This window comes from Medicago sativa, chromosome 5 (genome assembly GCF_051527215.1).
Source record: "Medicago sativa cultivar Bolivia chromosome 5, Bolivia_mono, whole genome shotgun sequence".
Lineage (NCBI taxonomy): Eukaryota > Viridiplantae > Streptophyta > Magnoliopsida > Fabales > Fabaceae > Medicago > Medicago sativa.
This window is the reverse complement of record NC_140753.1, coordinates 26,156,485-26,175,974: the sequence shown is the minus strand read 5'-3', so window position 1 is coordinate 26,175,974 and position 19,490 is coordinate 26,156,485. Positions and strand designations below refer to the sequence as shown.

Sequence of the window (19,490 nt, the reverse complement as noted above, 5' to 3'; positions counted from 1 at the left end):
ATTCAATTCACGGAATCAATAACACTTGCATTCTTAAAGATCATGAAGTTTTGAATGATAGTCCAAACAAAATATAATTTGCATATACATCAATACCATGTTATAGGATGATAAATAGCGGCTGAAGCGGCCGCTATCTGCTCCGCACCGCTATGCCGCTATAGCAACTTAAGCGGCCTCTATTTGATTCCGCACCGCTACGACGATTAGCGTAGCGGTTCATCGCCGCAACGCTACACGCGACCGCTATAGCACCGCTATTGACTGCTATGCAAAAGCTGCTGATAAATGCAATCTTAATCTTTTAAAGTCTTTTCCATCATACAAAGTCCTAAATATATTCTATGATATGCATCGTCCCAAACCCAGGCTATCAATCAAATCAGTATTTTCTTTAGTCACAGAAAAACAAACCATTTTCATACCATGCACTTGAATCATGTATGCCATGTACTGACGTAACATGCGTAAAAACTAAAATAATACAACGATCTTTCAAATGAAGTTCCAACTGTATGGGGGACACAAGCAGTTTTGCGTGTATTCTCCTAAGTGTCTGTCTATTCTTTTGAAATTAAAAGTTATTATATAAACAGTGATAGCTCAGATATGGTTACTATGATGGTTAACTATCGAACTATGCTTTCACCGAGTTTAGGGAATTTGGAGAAAAGTTATAGCATATATTTATATTTATTTTGCAACCTTAATGTTAGGAGTACCCACTTAATATACTGCACAGTATCTGATCACTACCACTGCAGCGTTTATATCGGTTAATACATTTATATTTTAGTTTTAATCAATATCATAATTTCATAAAAAAAACATTGTTCATAAATTTAGCGAAATAAAAAGAGCGGAAAGGTCCGTGCCCATCTTTTTGCTAGTATATATATAACAAGTTTGTTACCTGAGCATGAGTGGAATCATCAACAACATCTTCACCTTCAGCATGATCGACGGAATTCGGGGATACTTTCACCAGCAACTACAACGAAATTAATATAACACAGAATATAACAACATCAGAGTTCAGAATATAACACGCATACACACACACACACACTATATATATATATATATATATATATAGGTTTTGTTACAAGCCACCCTTTGGTGGTGTCTTTTAACAAGTCACACCTTAAGGTGTGATTTTCACTTTTTAGTTATAATTTGCTAAAAGACACCTTCATAAAAGTAAGTTGGTGTCTTTTCGCAAATGCTCATAGAGTAACTTGATAAAACACACCTTCATAAAAGGTGTCTTCTATCATAACCCTATATATATATATATATATATATATATATATATATATATATATATATATATATATATATATATATATATATATATATATATATATTTTGCACATGTTGGAAACTAAAAGTAGCAAGTTTTTATTGAAACCAACAATTATTTAACAAAAAGTTAGTATATATTTAATAGAAAATGTTCAAATTATTCCAATGCAAAGTTACTATTTTAAATTTCTTAACATGTGCAAATTTGCACATATAGAAAAACCCATATATAAATATAACAAGTTTGTTACCTGAGCAGCATAAGCGGAATCATCATCGGCATCTTCACCTTCGGTATGATCCGCGGATTCCAGTGATCCATCCGGCAGCAACTACAACAACGAAATTAGTATAATACAGAATATAATAAGTTGCAACAACATAAGAGTTGAGAACCAATTAAGATCTTAATTTAGCTTTAATTTGAGATAATGACTCAAAAAAATATGGGAACCAAAGACATTGATAGTCACAACACAAGTATCAATAATGAGATGAAAAATAAAAAAGGAATTTACTAAAACCCTAATCATCATCCACAAATCATAAATCATGGCTATACAGAGTAAACTCGTTCTCTTAGAAATACATATAATATACCTGAAAGCGGCGGCGGCGGATAAAATGGGAGTATGTGGTGTTTATGACAAGGATGCTGCAGTAACCTAGAGGAACGATGGAAAATCATATGAAAATAACAACAAAAAATAGTTGATGAGAGAGAGAGAGAGAGAGAGAGAGAGAGAGAAGTACCAATTCCAGCTACGATGAGGCACTTGTAAATCTCCTCGATTCGGCTCATAGTCATCGTGGTGCGGCGTGAGAATGTTGCCTTAACGCTGTTTTTTTTTTTTCTCTTCTTCTTCTTCTTCTCCGTGAGATTGTTACCTTAAATGCTGTTTCTTTTTTTTCTCTCTCTTTTGCTATTATTATATAGACCGGTAACCAAAAAAAAGAACTTAGTAACCAAAAATTTATATAGACCCGTCGAAAATGGGTTGGACTAACTACTAACAATAAAATATATAATTCCTTCAAAAAACAATAAAATATATAATAAAATATATAAATAACAATATATATCATTCTAGTATAATATATAAAACTACCCCTTTCAGTGTTTTTGGGTTAAAATTTTTTTTCTTCTAAAGATACCCTCAATTTTCATTACAATTAACAAATGTAACAAATAGATATATAATATATGTAAAGAAAACTACCCCTTTCAGCACTTTTTTTTCTTCAAAAATAATACATCAATTTTCAATACAATTAACACATGTAACAAATAGATAAGAATAAATTTAAATATCAAAACAAATAGATAAGAAAATCACTTTTCTCTATTTTCTATATTTTCTCTCTTAAAATCAAATTAAAACAAAATCACTTGATAAAACACTTTAACTTAATCCTTTTTTTAAAGAACAAACAAACTTAATCTTAATCCCAATCAAAATAATTTTTTCTATAATTCAACTTCTAAATATTTATAGAGTTAAAAACAATTTATAATCTATTATCTTTCTCTAATTGTCAAAGTTAATCTTTCTCTAATTATTAAAGTTGATGTAATTTTGTAACAAAAAATCCATTTTTTTATAGTTGTATCGAAACAAATTAAATTATTTAAAACATGTGATTTTAATTACAATAACCAATCAAAATAAATCGTGATTTGTTTTATAAATTCTCTTAATTAATAGATATCAAAATCACTTTTATTTTAATTTGTAACAAAACGGGTCCTGAATTGTTTTTTTTAAAGAGATTGTTTTTATCATGATAAAAAAATCTATAAATTATTGAATGACGTTTTTTTAATTCATAACAAATTTGTCATATATTTAATTTACATTTACTAAAAATAAACTTTATGACGCACATGTGATTTTATCTCATCGTGTGTTTCTAATAAAAAAATATTAATAAATACATTTCACTTATGAATAATATAAATAATATAGGAGAAACGTTTTATACCGATACTAAAAAAAACATAGGAAAAAAGAGTAAATATAAAGGGAAAAAACATAGGACTTTTTTTTGACAAAAAAAGCATAGGATAAGAATATTTCTCACTAACACATATTTTTATGTCTAAATTTATTCAATTATATCCAATTGAATGATCACAAATAACATACCTTTGAGAGAGTTACAAAATCTTTCTCATTTATAAAATATACATGAGGTTAGTATTTATTATGAGAAATAGAACTACTTTACCTAAAATTACACATCCTCTGGAACGCCCCGAATTTTAATCCAAGACATTACTTAAAAAAAATTACTAATCTTTATAAAATATGAGTATATTTTCATTTTCTTTTAAGAAGATTAACTTCTTTAATTACACTTAATAAATTTCACTAAAAATAATAAACTTCAAGAATTATTTTAAATTACAATTTAAGAAAAACCCAAATTTATTTCCCGTGTGTGTACAAGCTAAACATCAATCTTTCTTCAAATCTTCAAACTCATCAATACCTAAAATGTTGGTTGTAAGGGTCAGTATTCCTAAACCACAAAAATACAATATATAGACATAAAGGCACAAGATAAGAAGAACCCCAATTGGCACACTGATAATCGCCCCATTTGGCACCTATGACACAACTACATGCCAAGCCATGCATGATGTATAATATTTTAAAATAATCATCACTTTCATAACTTCAATCAAAATTCAAACCTTCTATCAAAACCTTCATCAAATCATCTTTTCTTTAACATGAGGAACACAAACATAATATCATGCTATGCCACAAAAGATTCCACCACAAATGAAATGCAATAAAAACATATATTTTATTCTTTTATTTATATTCAAGTTTCCTCCTCTTATTAGGATAAGGGTTCTACATTCAACTTAGCTTATGAGATTATGAATATATAATTGTACGGAATACCGCCCTTACCTTTGGGTGTTTTTCCTTTGACACAAGACATCCCTAAGTTTGATCCCACACCGAACGCACGAGCAAGTCTTTATGCATCACGAGCTTTGGAGTACAATTGGAGGAGTTGATAACGGTCCTTGGAGACAAGTCACGAAATCTTAAGACTTTGGACTATGATGAGGTAGCTGAATCAAAAAGTAGATGAATGTTGTTGATGTTTCGTGAAAGGTTTTTTTTTACTGTTGGATAGGCTCTAGTATTTATAAGGCAGCTGAAAGATAGCTAGGCAATTTACTAAATTGGGTGGAGCACATATTTGATGAAGAAAATTTGATGAACATATGATTATGTAGTTCATTAGGCTGATTAATGAGAATAATTTGTAAGGTTATATTGGTGAAGGAACGCATGGCATGAACTTTAAAGGGATTAGTTGAAATTGAAACACACAAGGTAGTAATGCTACAATAAGGTGGCTTTAATATGCTTTGACTTAAACTACACACCTTCACGTACCAGACATGAGGACGGTTTGATCTTATAAGAGAGAGATGGCACACAAATTTTGCAAGAAACTACTGAAGAACCAATTGCAATGAAGTTTGAAATATTCATCAGTAATTTATTCAACGTGGGAGTAAGTTGCATGATTATAGGAATGAGGGTGTTAGGTCGTTCCTAATAATAAGGAAGCCATTAAAGCATGCAGGACTAAAAGCAAACAGACTAATTGAAAAGATCAGCATTTGACCAAGTAAATATTGATGAAGGGGCAATTATACAAGGGTATAGAAAATTAGGTTGGAATTCAATTCCTACATAGAGGAGTTAATCCTGGCATATATGGAAACAACATAAAGATTGAGAACATTTTGTTGGACAATAATCTCAATCCAAAAGTTAGTGGATATAGCATTCCATTTCCATCTAAGGTTAGAAGAACAAATTATATGTAATTTCACTCATTCAGTACCTCTTTGTTTAAGTCTCTTAACTCTAATCTATGATATTTTACTTTTCTTATTTTCATTTTTCAGAAAGGTTCTGACAGAAAACTTATAGAACAAAATGCACACAATCATATTGGCAGGTAATTTTCATCTGAGAAAAGGAGACATTCACTGATAGTGTAAAATATTCTTACACTGATGTCTTATAAGAATATGATGTTATCCCAATGTGCAGCATCAATAGTGCAGAAAAGGAAGACATATATCAATTTGGTGTGATTCTACTTGAAGTTATCACTGGCAAACTAATTACATCTTCTATTGAAGTAGAGGTGCTGAAGTATGAGGTATACTTGACATATCATTCTTACTTGGATACTTATTATTAATTCTTATAAATCACAAGGTTCAATAGATATTTGATTTGATTTTTTTATCTTGAATTTTCTCTTTATCATGTTCAGCTTGAGAGAGGTTTATCTGAAGTTGCATCACCGATTGCATTAAAGAGCGCAATCGATCCTTCCCTACATGGAACTTACACACATGAATCATTGAAGACTGCAGTTCAGATCACCATCAATTGTCTCAATAAGGTTCCCGGTAATCGTCCTTCAATCGAAGATGTTATCTGGAATCTGCAGTATTCAGTGCAAGTTCAAGAGGCAAGATCTAGCAAAACTTCAGTATGAAAATGTAAACTTGGTGCAAATAAAACTGTTCATTGCAGTTTATAAGATATTTGTTCATAAACAATAAAATGTCTTGTAAATATACATTTTCTTAAATAAGGCTAATGTTGGATTAAGCAGCCAAGAAGTATTTGCACTGGCCTACGCTTCTTTATGCCTCCTTTCATCATTTCTTAGGGATGCCTTTATGGTTTAAGGATGAATGAAACAAATGAGAATGAGGACAAAACAAGATTCTGCACAACATGGAGATTGTAACAATATAAACGATATATTACTTTCTAGATCGACTTATTGAAGTGTATCCAAATTTAAATCACTTCATGTTCAACTCACTTTTTGTCACAGTCAATTTTACATTAGTTAAAATCATTTTTTTCCATTACAGAACCAATCACACACTAAGGCTTCGTTTGGATTGATGGAACGTAACGGAACGGAGCGGAATGGAATAAAACGGAATGGAGTGGAACGGAACGGAATGGAATGGTGATTCCTTTCCATCGCTTGGCCATGTTATGATGTGACATAACAATATTTCCATTCCATTGTTTGGAAAGTGGACGGAACGGAACACACTATAAATTTTTTATTCCATTTTTACCCATATTTAAAAAACACTATAATTATGTATAACATATTATTACTAAAATTTTATCTCCTTCAATTCAACACTAAAAAAAAGAGCTCATAGAGCATTCTAATTTGATTTAGCATGGCCACCAGATTTTACCAAACTGTATTAATCCAAAACTCTATTTTTAAAGCAATAAAATGAAGAAAATATATGCACGCCTCATCATTTTGTTATACCAGCTCAATTGTTTGGAAACATATCAAAAATAAAATTGAATATATGTGCATGCCTCATCTTAGAAAATTTTTAAAACATAAAACAGGTAGACATAGATTGAAAGAAAAATAACACGCCAGAGCATGAAACAACAAACACGACTAGAACATTTTTTTTTTTTTGAAAACTCGGTATCTGATCCAAGAAACTCGGTATCCGATCCAAAAATCGACTAATCTGAGGGGACCAATCCCACCGCCCACTTGCGGGGGCCCCGTTTAAAGCCAGAGCAAGCTCTGCATGGACTTAGCCCACCGAAATTGGCACCATAGAGAATCGAACCTGAGACCTCTGGAGGAGCAAACTCCACGATCTCAAGCCAACCACTGGCCAACCCCAAATGGGTTACGACTAGAACATGATTAGTGGAGATAACATGCTGCAATGAAGAACCAAGAGGATTGGTAGACAATCAGGAAACGCAAAGGTCACGAACAGCTTTTTTGCAACGCAACGACAGAAGAAATTTGAGAAAGAATGGTGTTTGAGAGAACGAGGAAATGGCAATAATAATAATAATAAGGGTAAATTACAGTCACCTCCCCTAAGGTCTATTAAAATGACACTGACGCCCCCTCTGTTTTTAAAACTTACACAAACCTCCCTTGAGTTTTCATAAAATATATTAACACCTCCCTTATTCCTTAACGTTGTTAATGCTCTGTTAATTTGCTTCTTCTTTTCATTTACGTCAGTTCCATGGTCACCATGAGACAAAAAACAAAAAGGATCATTGTTACTTTTCATCATAAGTTCCATATGGGCTCAATGTGAAACCACAACCATTAGCTCATGATCAAGTTTTATGTTATGCATCTCCATATAATCATCCAATTATTCCCCAAATTGCAATTTCTTCTTCGTTAATTTCAATTTCATAGTTCACAGGAAAAAAATCAATTCCATCTACAACAAAACCCTTCCCATTTTCTTTTTCTTTTTCTTTATCTCCATATTAATAATTCCCCCAAATTGCAATTTTCTTCAGTAATTTCAATTCAATTCTCATGGCATCATTACAAATACATTAACGATGTATATTGTATTACATCTAGGTAACACTTTTAAAGAACAACAAGAGGTTTGAATTAGAGGAATAATACAATATTGATATTCATGCAAAACCAGAAACTAGTATGCCTCTAAAGGATCAATTCAAGAAAATCATTGAAGAAGTTCCTCCCCAGAACAATGATTATAACAGAAAATGCGCTCTGATCCCAATTTCCGCGTGAAATTAAGGACGATCCCTTTTGTTTTATGTTTAATGGTGTGACCATTAAACTGATGTAAAAAATAACACATTAACAGAGTACTAACGGTGTTAAGAGAGGAGGGAAGTGTTAATGTATTTTATGAAAATTTAAGGGAGGTTAGTGTAAGTTTTAAAAATAGAGGGGGTGTTGGTGTCATTTTAATAGACCTTAGGGGAGGTGACTGTAATTTACCCTAATAATAATAAAATAAAAATAGGGGTAAAATGGTAATATTCTAATTATAAAATCTCATTCCATTGGATACACCCCAAATTGGGGGGTGGGATGGAATTGGTTCCATTGGATTCCATTCCACACCATTCATATTTTGCAAATCCAAACAATGGAACATAATTACTTACCATTCCATTCTATCTCATTCCATCACATACCACCAATCCAAACAAAGCCTAAGTCTTAATAGACGTCTAATTGGATGTAAGTTTATCTAAAAAATTCCATGTGACGATTTTCCATTTGTCAATGATAATAATAATATAGAAATGGTGGAGACCTACAAATAGTAACACAGTTAGTTCAAATTAGAAAATAAATCATACTTGACCTTAAGAAAAGAGTGAAATGAATCATCACCAATCCTTCCATGCGATTGACTGCTCCACCACCACCACTGTTAGGTGCCCTTTTTTTTCTCTATGAATAAATCCTCTCAGGCAAGAACATAATGGAAGCACCTCTTGTTGCTATTGCTAATAAAGAAACGAAAAGAAAAATAATGATAAAGAAACCAAAATTTGTATGAAAATATGTAATATGACTTGATAAAAACAATAATTTGTAAATTGGTGGAAGTCCTTCAATGTTTGGGGTTGGAAGGAACATGTGTTAAAAAGAAAAGTTCAAGATGCTCAAAGAAAAAAATTAAAGGTTTGGAAGGAGAAGGTGTTCGGAGTGGTAGACAACAACGGTTCAGGAACCAGATCAGAGTTAAGGTTTACGATTCAATTAGTTGGTCCTTTTTGGAGTATATGTTGCGTAGAATGGGCTTTGACAGCAGATGGATCGGCTGGATGAGGATATTCACTCAAATATCTCAGTTTTAGTAAATGGGAATCCAACGGAAGAATTTGTCGCTGAAAAAGGACTTCGTCAAGGAGACCCCTTGGCTCCCTTTATTTTTCTTATTGTTGCAGAAGGTTTGGCGGGGCTGACGAGAAATGTTGTAAGCCTGGCTTGTTTAGAGGATATAAAGTGAATGTATCATTGTTGTTCAAAAAAACATGCTACAATTTGCTGACGAGAAATGTCCGAAAAAGGTTATTCATGCAATAATTAAAAATCCATCTAGATTTTCCATGGGGCAGCAATGCTGAGTACAGAAAAGGTGGCTTGGATTAGATGGGATAATGTGTGCAAACCAAAAAATGAAGCGGGGCTTGGAGTGAAAAATGTGGAGTTGTTTAATTTGTCTCTGCTCGCAAAATGTAGGCGGAGGTTCCTAACAAACACTGAAGCGGTGTGGCATCCTTTGTTGTTGCACAGATACAGTAACAGAGGTGTGAGTCTATACATAGGACTCGATCTCCAATCAGAAAGTTGCAGTAGGGAGGGACTAGGGACTCAATTTGGTGGCGTGATCTGAAGTTGATTGACACTGCACATCAAGCCTGCACAAATTGGTTCTCTAATTCAATTGTTAGAAGGATCAGCAAAGGAGAAACAACCTTGTTTTAGTCTCATAGATGAGCTGGAAGCTTCATATTGCAGGAGAGGTTCCCAAGACTTTTCTCTGTAGCAAGAAACAGGTCCGCAACTGTGTCGGAAGTAGGAGTGCGTGCAGGTGATAGATGGAATTGGAGAGGACCTTTGTTCTTGTAGGAGAGGGATCAATTGCTCGAGTTAGAGGCTGTCATTACAAGGATGACTGTTATTGCATATATACTGCTGCGCAAAAATGCAGTGAGCATAATTCTGTTTCAACAGATGTGTTGAGGGCTTTCGAGGTGTTGTGGAGCTGTTTGATTTCATCAAAATTTGCGATTTTTGGCTGGTGTGTTCTGCAGGACAGAATCGCGACAAAGGATGCGCTAAAAGCAAGGGGTATTTTAGCAGATAACGTCGATTCTGCTATGCCGCAGTAGAAAGTTATGACCATCTTCTGTTTTCGTGCTCTTTCGCTTACAGTGTGGACTTTAATCTACGACTGGATGGGAGTTGAAGGCGCTTACGCTGACAACAATGTAGATCACTTTACTCATGGGCATGGTACTTTTATTAAAGGAAGAAAAAAAAACAGAAGAGGTTGAGACATCTCATTTGGTTGGCTGTAATTTGGTCTTTATGAATCACTAGAAATAAGATGGTCTTTGAGGGGGGACTTTTAGCATCAATGAGGTTGTAACAAAAATAAAGTATATGTTGTGGGGATGGTTTATAAAAAAATTCTTATAAAAAAAAAAGGCAAAAATATGCTACAAAATATAATTGTTCTTTTAAGTACTTATGCTTATTGAGTTAGAGATCCTTTGATAACCTTATTGAGTTTGATATGCTTATTAATCTACAGTACAACTTTGCTCAAAAGTAGAAACTTCCTTCTCGTCTTAGTTAGGATTTTTAATTGTATAGCTTGTTTATCCCATGTCTAATTGATAATGGAATTCATGTTTTATGCTGAACATAACTTTTTTATTGCTTTGTGGACTGTCTTTAAATTTAATCTGTGAAGACTGATAGCTTAGTCAATTAAATATTATGATGTTGGTCCTTCTGTTTCATCTAAGATTTGCTTCAAGCTCTAAAATAGGTTATTTTGGTATATGATTTTGATATGCATTGATTTTTCTTTATGTCTTGCTCAACATAAATTTATCTAAAAAATTCCTAGGTGACGATTTTTACCTATAGTTGTAAGAAGGTTTTAATTTAAAAATTCTTAAAATTTCACTTTATTTTATAGTCTTTTGAGAACTAGGCTCATAGTTTCCCAAATACCATTTGTGGTCTTTTAAGTTATATATTCATAACAACTTAGCCCTTTAAGTTATTTTTAATTACAAATTAGTCATTTAAATCATATATATTTACACTTTTATCCATTTGTTCAGTCAACTTCGTCAAAAAAGTGTTTATGGACTCTTTAACATTGAGGTGGTAGATCTAAAAGTGATTATGACATCAAACATACTTACGCACGCATTCTTCTTCTTGATTTTGATTTCAAGCTTAATTTGATAGATAAATATTTCATCAACAGTATTATAAATTAAGTAATTGATCAATTTTATTTCAAATCAAGATTGAATAATACACTTATGAACCTTAGTTGTAAGAGTCGTGAATTTGTAAATATCAACTTAACTTTAAACGTCCACTTAATACTTTTTGACTGAGTTTGATGAAAATAGGATTATGATACAAATATTTTATGACTTAAATGATTAATTTGTAAAAATAAAACTTAAAAGACTAATTTGTTATGAACATCTAACTTAAAGTATCGCAAATAATATTTGATATTTCTACTTATTTACCTTTAAAACGTTTTTGGGGTAAAAGGTGATATTTGTTGCTCTATTTTCCTTGCATTATCATTCGTGACAACTACATTGCCTTCTAAAAAGTTTGGGTAAGATTACCCATTTTAATTTAGGTCTCACCATAAGCGCATGTCTCTTATTAACCATGTCATTTAAAAGACAGTACCCTCCGTCTTAAATTATAAGTCATTTTGATCATTTATTAAGATTTGTAATCAATATCGTATGGAAAAAGGAAATTATAAGTAAATTTATAAAATTATCCTTCATTGAAAAAAGAAGAGAGTGTATTAAATGTAGTAAAGAGTGTAATAGGAAAAAAAAAACATTAATATTACTTAGTATTATAAAACGACTTATAATTTGGGAATTTTTTTTACAACACGGACAAGTAAGAGAAATCCCAACACTTGATGTACTTCTTCCAAAATTAGTAAGAATTCGTTAATGGGTTGCCAACCAAATAAAGGTTTCAATGCGATATAGGCCCTGCCACTTCCAAAGAATATTTCGATCACACTTCACCGTTCGAAAATTATGATGTTGCAATAAATATGCACTTTGAACTGGTAGGCATTGGTTCCACTTCATCCAATACTATCAGAACTATCCTCATATGTAGAAGTCGGAAGAGCAAGAACCCGACTAACGGTGTAATATTTTTTTTTTAAACGGCAAAATATTATTAACCGACGAGCCCGTGCGAGAAGCACTAATAAGCTCGGGTGGAAAAAAATACAAACAAGGGGAAATCGGTTGCCTATCAATCACCTGGCTCGAACAAAAACCCCTTAAAAACCACCCTAAAAAATCAATGTCTCAATATCCCGAAGGAGTAAGAACATCTCTATGTGTGTTTGTGTGTGTTATATATCAAGCTTTTGGTTATCGTGTGTATGAGTTACTAATAAATATTTCAAGATTTTTGTCCTTCAGCGGTTGAAAGCAAAATATACAAAAAAAAAATAAAAAATACTTTTGTTATTAGTGGCTTAATCTTCTATTATGTTTAGGAGTAGGCACTTAGCTTATTAACTTTGTTGTTTCGATTTTGTTTTATGGGCTCTTATGATTGTAATGTTGTGACCCTTTTTGAGTTCTACTTTGACACTTATTGTGTCGGGTGGAACTTTGTGTTTCTCATTCGGTTAATATATTTTATTTTGACGTTGTCAAAAAATATATATTTAAATATATGATAAACTAATGCGGATAAATAAGCTTAAATTACTAAAAAAACACAAATTTATAATTTAATCAAATATAAAAATTTGTAATAATAATAATGATAATAAGGATCTCTAACAATAAGTTTTTGTAAAAATTTATATATTGAATGAATTAAAATTTGTAATATTTAACTTTTTGAATGAAAATAATTTCTAAATTTAGGATCTTTTAATAATGTCTCAATGACAGTGATTAGAGTGCGTCAAAGACATTTGTCAACAAAATAAAGAAAAAACTACACAAGAGGAGATTTTTAAAACTCATTTGAAGGAGTCTCCAAAACAATCAAATTCAACAGATCAACATAAATACTAAAGTTAAGAAGTCAATCAACACTTCTATCTCCTTAAGGTCAATTATGATTTATTTGCACATATCAAATCACTTTGAGCAGCTTTCTGATACGATAAACTAAAATAAGAATATTTCTATTAAACTTGAAATTGTCAGAAACTATGTCGAACAAAATCTTAGAGTCACTTTTTACAATAAGATGATCAAAATGCTCCATTCAAACCATGTCTTTACTAAAATTCAACCCTCAAATCTTAGCATGTAAAGCATCACAAGTTTCATGTGGCCGAGCATTAAAAAATGATCGAGTGGACAAGTTAAGAAAACATTCTCAATAATTAATAAATTTAATATAGCTTTTTGAATAAGAAAATAATTTCTAAATTTAAGATCTTTTAATAGTGTCTCAGTGACAGTCATTAGAGTGCGGCAGAGACATTCGTGAGCAAGATAAAAAAAAATAAACAAGAATTATCACCAGCTGTAAAAAAAGGACGACTATAGAAATAGAAAGCGCGGGAAAGTGATATATATAGAAAGGGGAGACAGAAATTGATATCAGAGAAGCCATTTTCATTCGTTCGTTCCTTCCATCATTTTCATTCAGTTACTTCACTTCACTTCACTTCAGCTCACTATGGGTCCTCCTGGGTTTTACTCTGCATTTGGCCAGAAAGCTAGAGGTATTGATTTCATATGCTACTGCTCTTTTCTCTTTCAATGCTTCATAATGTTGTTGTCAAGATTATGATTTGAAGGTGAATGCGAAAAAGTGAGACTAGATTTTGGTGTACGATTACATATAGGGTGCACAACTTGTCCACATTATGATTCAATTGATGCAATTTTAATTTTAATTTTTTGTAGATCTCTTGTTCAAAGACTACTGTTTTGACAAGAAGATTAGTTTGATCGCCCCCGGAGCACTCGCCGGAGTTGTGACTGTGAGTTTTTTTTTTGTTTTAAATTCCATTTTTCACTAAATTATCTCATTTTCCCCACAATTCATGATATGTGATTATGAAGATATATATGGCTTTTCAAGTCAACCGTTTGATTTAATTCCTTTGAATAATTTTTTTTTATGCCAATCTTATAATTTAAAACCTCTATTTAATTATTTTTTTGTTTGTTTTACAATCACTTTTTGTGTTGTGCTATAGACTTCAACACCATCATTTGCAAAGATAGGTGAACTCTATGTGCTTGATGTTAATACCAAATTGAAGATCAAACACATCACTGCTCATTTGAAAGTAAACCTAGATTCGAATGTGAGTTGATTTGATATCTAGTATTCTCTTCTCTTGGTAACAATTGAAATCTATCCCTATTTATTATCTCCACATTCCTATTATCATTTCACTGAATTATGTTAAATGTCTTGCATATTTCAGCTTTTCACAACCTACCCTGATCGCGAGCTATCATCTGGAACTGTAAGATACTCATCCAATTGAATCCAGTGTGATAATAGTTGTCTAAATAGCAGAGCTTTTTCTTCGTTTTCCTTTGTGGCAGTTAATTACTTTTTTGTTTCATGGAACAGTTGGAACTAGACTACTTGAATGACTATGCTGCAATAAACGGAAACATTGGGTTGAAAGTAAATCCCGATGTTAACTTGTCTATTGCTATGGGAACAAATGCTCTTGCTTTTGGTACGGATCTTGGTTTTAGCACCAGACTTTGGGAGCTAACAAAAGCTGATGTTGGAATGAGCTTCGTCAAGGATAACTTGGTTGGGGCATTGACTTTGTAAGTAACTGTTGCCTCTCTGTGTGCTGTAGTATTTCCAATTATCTATCTTCATTTATTTCATTTAATAACATAAATGTTAGCCATCACAGTGTCACGTTGTTTTTGTGATATTATGCCAATTTCAAGCAATTTACAATTTTGAACAAACCACTCATTTCCATGATTAACAATAATGTGTTACAATTATTTCCATATTTTTGTTTGTGTTGGATGATGGTATGAGTTTGTATGCAATGTGATGATGTGATTAGCTCTTGTGTTCAGCTCTCTCGGAGATAATGCATTGAATGCATCATTTTATCATGTTGTTGACCCATCGACCAACACTGGTGTTGGTGTCGATCTGAGTCACAATTTATCAGCTCAGGTGAATGAATTTACAGTTGGCCTTCAACATTCTTTAGATCCATTTACAACAGTGAAGGCTCGCATCACCAACTCGGGCAAGGCAAGTGCTCTTCTTCAACTTGTTCCTGTCCAATATAAGTGGCTTCCCAGATCACTCCTCAACATTTCAGGTGAAGTAGACACCAAGAACATTCGAAATAGTGCTAGGGTTGGATTGAGTTTGGTTCTGCATTAGTTTGGTCTGTCCTTCCAAGATATTGGGTAGGCTTTATGAAATATATTGGTGTTGGTTCTCTTTTTGGGTAAGAAGTGTTCAAGGTGTTTTCTTTGTAGTTGAGCAATTCAATATTGAAGAGGTAAATAAATGTAACTCTTAAATGGCCACAGGCTTAGCAAACTTCTTTAATTGAGTCTTGACAGTGAAGTTTTTATATTGTTTGGTACTGTGGTAATTTGTTTATGGTAGTATGATGGATGTTTTGATATCTCTTTTTCTTTTCATTTCCAAGATTGACGTTTCTTGGAACGTACAAAATGCGATTGGTATGTTACACAATTTTTGGCAATGTTATACAATGTTTATTATAAGGTTTTTCTACTTCTATTGGAATTTTAGATTTCCATCCCTTTGGAAATATGGTTTTCCTTGTAGTTTTCTGGAGGTGGGAGTGGTGTTTTGTCTCTACTGTTCAGATGCTGTTTTTTCTGGTTTTTGTCCTAACTGTTGCAGTTTTTGTTTTGGGGCTTATTAGACTGTTTTGGTGTTTTGGGGGACGGCTGTGTTCAGTTTGTATACTGATGCAGCTTTGATGTTGTAACTTGAGGACTCTGATCCTCTTGTGGTGTTTTTTAGTGCTGCATTAGCATATATGTACAAGGCTCTTTACCTGCTTATCTTGTGCGAGGGGGCTCAGTTTTAATAAATCCCATTCTTGACATTTCTTTTTAGTATTTGGAAGCAAGGTCTGTGTTGGAGATCATCTTTGCTTTTCTTTTGAAGTCTTGCGATTTGGTGCTCTCATCTGTGTGATAGGTCAATGTCTGTTTACAGTTAAGTTTTAGCAATGTCTGTTTATTTTGCGGTTATTGTGCTCTCTTGTTGCTAAGTTATAGTTTATATCGAATGTCTACATTTTGTAAGTTGTGTTTCGGCATCTCTGGTGCCTTTTGTTATTAATAAAATTTGGCTTTTTTCAAAAAAGAAAGAAACAGGAGTTGGAAGTGAGGTATGTAGGAGAGTAAGAGAGTTAACTTTTTACATATCTACATCTTATGCCTACCATCTGCATCTGTACAAATTAAATCAAAAAATTTAAAGTTCTTCAAATTATAATTTGCAGTATTCTCTTTCCTTATCTTTAATTATATGCATTATGTTACATTATGTGAATCACCCTCTATCTAAAGTTTTTGTTCATACTATGCTAATCCTCTACCGATATACAAATTCATGGCTTAGTTATTAACTAACTATTCATACATATCTTTTGATAATCTAGTTTGCAATGAATGAAATTTTATAACTCACGTTTTTACTAAATGTTACGAGTGTTCTAGAACAGCTTCATGCATATTATTACATAAAACCTTATAGCATGAAACATTGTCTACTCTAGAGGATGATTAGGTGCAAATGCTCTACTTGAAAAGTTGTTTACAGGGACGTGGGCATTGCAAGGTCACAACCTTAGGCCCCAAATCGAATGTTCTCAAAATTTTACTGCTACTATATATTATGTATATAAATAGGAGTAGTTCAATATTTAAGCATCGAGTAAAAAACAAAGTCGTACTTAATATGAGAAAAGTGATGTGAGAAGAAATTAGCACTTCTGTTCAAGCATGGCACAAAAGAAATGGAAGCTAGTTTACTAAGTAATGGAGAATATATGCACCACATGCCTCAGTCACTTGCAACACAAGCAATTGAAGCTTAAGACAGTTTTAGACTTAAAAATTCGGTTGTAACTACTTTGCTTAACTTTAGGAAAGTTAGTTATGATTGAATGAGGTTAAGATAGGACTAGCAATCAACTGAACTAACTCGATTAAAGTTTGAGACTCGACTCGTTAATTGATTTGTTGAATTTGGTTCATGAACCAATTGAATTGAACATGAGTTATAAATTAAGTTCGTTAACTTAATGAGTTGAACTTGAACTATATATAGTTTGACTCGATTGGTTCATGAACTTTATTCTACATACATATATATAACTTCAAATATTTCCCTCAAAGAAAAATATATAACTTCGAATAAAATTAAAGAGAATGTGAACGTGAATATAACTTAAAATAATTAACTAAATTTAAAATTTGTTACATAATACTAAGTCAATAAAGCAAGCTGGTGGAACAAAACTTCCTCTACTATTTATGTATGTTGTTTTTAAAGAAATTACTAACACTAATTTAATTAATTAATAATCTTTTAAAAAGACAATTTAACAATTAAAAAATAAAAAAGAAAACTCCTTTTCGTGTCAAATTAAAAAGAAACTAAGCACTTAAAAATAGTTAGGTAAAAATAGAGAAGAGGTTTTATTATCTATAAAAGCGGCAGCCTATGTAAGAGTATAGTATAACACTCTTGTTCTTAGGCTACATTGCAGTTTTGATTAATTTATCATTAGTTTGCTCATAAAGTACCCCTTCAATTTCCAATTAAATATGGGTAATTGAAATTCAAAATTTTGATTTTTGAATGATGTGATTCAAGCTAACTAGTCAAATTGAGTTGTTCGCAAGCTTAATTTGAGTCAAGTTTGAGTCTATAAAAATTTTGTATCGAACTCGAGTCGAGTTTTAAGCAAAACAAATTTTTATCGAACCGAGTAGAGTCAGGTTCGACTCGGTTCGACTTATTTCCAGCCTAAGGTAAAGATCACAGTAGCTTATATTGATCTATCACTAATGCTAATATATAATGAATCAATTATTAATGATAAATAAATCCTCTAAAATTGAAGATAGTCTCTTCCTTAAAAAAAAAAAAAAAAAAAAAAAAGATAGTCTCTTACAAAACGAAGCATGAGAGACCTTAGTCTTTTGCAATAAAAAGGACAAAAAGTCATGTTTTTGATAAAAAGAATGTAGATCAGATGTTTCCTTGCATAAATTTGACTTAAAAAAAAAAAAGAATTAACAACTCTAATAGGTTATATGTTTCCTACAATCAGTAGAAAAATCTCAATGACGGTGAGGAGTGGATGCAATCTTAATTTTTGGGGTTTCCTTATCTTTATATGCATTATGTTACATTATCCTTACAAAGCAAATTATCCTCTCAAACTAACTTATGCTTAAAACATAAGTATACTTTCTTAGCTAACTTATATTATGTTATTTGAACCATCCTCTAAATTTTTGTACATACTCTGCTAATCCTCTATCGATATACAAACTCGTGGCTCAATTATTAACTAATTATCATACATTCGTAAATATCTTTTGATAATCTGGTTTGTAATGAATGAAATTTTATAAATCACGTTTTTACTAAATGTTACAAGTGTTCTAGAACAGCTTCATGCATATTCTTACATAAAACATTGTCTACTCTAGAGGATGATCAAGTGAAAATGCTCTACATTGAAAACTTGTTCAAAGGGACGTGGGCATGGCAAGGTCACAACCTTAGGCCCCAAAATGAATGTTCTCAATTTTACTACTACTTTATATTATATGTATAAATATGATATGAGTGAAAAAAGTCGAAAAGTGATGTGAGAAGAAATTAGCACTACAATCCAATATATTATATTAATTAATTAATTAATTTATAGTATTAATTATTTTAGTCAATAGTTGTAAGTATATTTGATATGCAAATGGTATGCAAATGTTCGAAATTGAGATTCTTCATTTTTCTATACTTAAGGCTTGTAATTCTTGTCAGAGACTATTTGACCTAAAAAAATTAATTTTATACAAGCATTAGTTTCAGATTGGTTCATAGATTTATTGAATTTTAAAATTAAAAACCAAGAATCAAACCAATCCAGCTCTATTTCATTCACTTCGATTTTTTATCCGAACTAGAAAAGATTTGATAAGTTTTTATTGGAGAAACGACCATTTTGATCCCTGAATGTGCACATCACTATCATAATCTCAATAAAAAAACACAAAAAGCCCATGACTCTAAAATTTGTTAGTTACTTTGGTCACCGATGTTAAATTTAGTCGTTAAATGTACATAAAATTTGAATTGACATTTTTTCGGATGACAAGCAGGCAATGATGTGGTTACGGGGACTAAGATGAAAGAACACACATTCTTCGGAAAATTTATTGATCAGCCAATGATTTTTTACTTGAAGCCATCAATTTCACTATCCTCAGATTATAAAGGCTTTGTTGGATTGAATTTGAAATGTTACAGCTTCTAAATGC

At 31.9% G+C, this 19,490-nt stretch overlaps 4 protein-coding genes across 5 annotated transcripts in view; 2 read left to right on the top strand and 2 right to left on the bottom strand.

The window, feature by feature from the left end:
* The window catches only part of LOC146921376 (putative LRR receptor-like serine/threonine-protein kinase At1g14390), a 47,587-nt gene extending 41,399 nt beyond the window's left edge, over nucleotides 1-6,188 (top strand). The window contains exon 7 of the mRNA XM_085714813.1: nucleotides 5,626-6,188. Coding sequence (XP_085570939.1) covers nucleotides 5,626-5,853 — 228 coding nt within the window. The 3' untranslated portion in view covers nucleotides 5,854-6,188. The remainder of the gene's footprint in view (nucleotides 1-5,625) is intronic.
* LOC146921373 (uncharacterized) overlaps nucleotides 1-19,490 on the bottom strand; it is a 71,312-nt gene that overhangs the window by 4,033 nt on the left and 47,789 nt on the right. The window lies entirely within an intron of this gene.
* Nucleotides 887-2,245, bottom strand: LOC146921377 (uncharacterized). Its single transcript, XM_085710507.1, has 4 exons — nucleotides 2,059-2,245; nucleotides 1,906-1,970; nucleotides 1,557-1,637; nucleotides 887-991 (listed from the first exon to the last, which is right to left on the bottom strand). Exons 1-4 carry the CDS (start codon nucleotides 2,111-2,113, stop codon nucleotides 887-889), a joined length of 306 nt encoding a protein of 101 aa, XP_085566633.1. The 5' UTR covers nucleotides 2,114-2,245.
* On the top strand, nucleotides 13,553-15,580 carry LOC146921375 (outer plastidial membrane protein porin-like). The gene is made up of 6 exons (XM_085710772.1): nucleotides 13,553-13,669; nucleotides 13,854-13,930; nucleotides 14,150-14,260; nucleotides 14,384-14,425; nucleotides 14,536-14,744; nucleotides 15,012-15,580. The coding sequence occupies exons 1-6, from the start codon at nucleotides 13,624-13,626 to the stop codon at nucleotides 15,328-15,330; spliced, it is 804 nt and encodes a 267-aa protein (XP_085566898.1). The 5' UTR covers nucleotides 13,553-13,623; the 3' UTR covers nucleotides 15,331-15,580.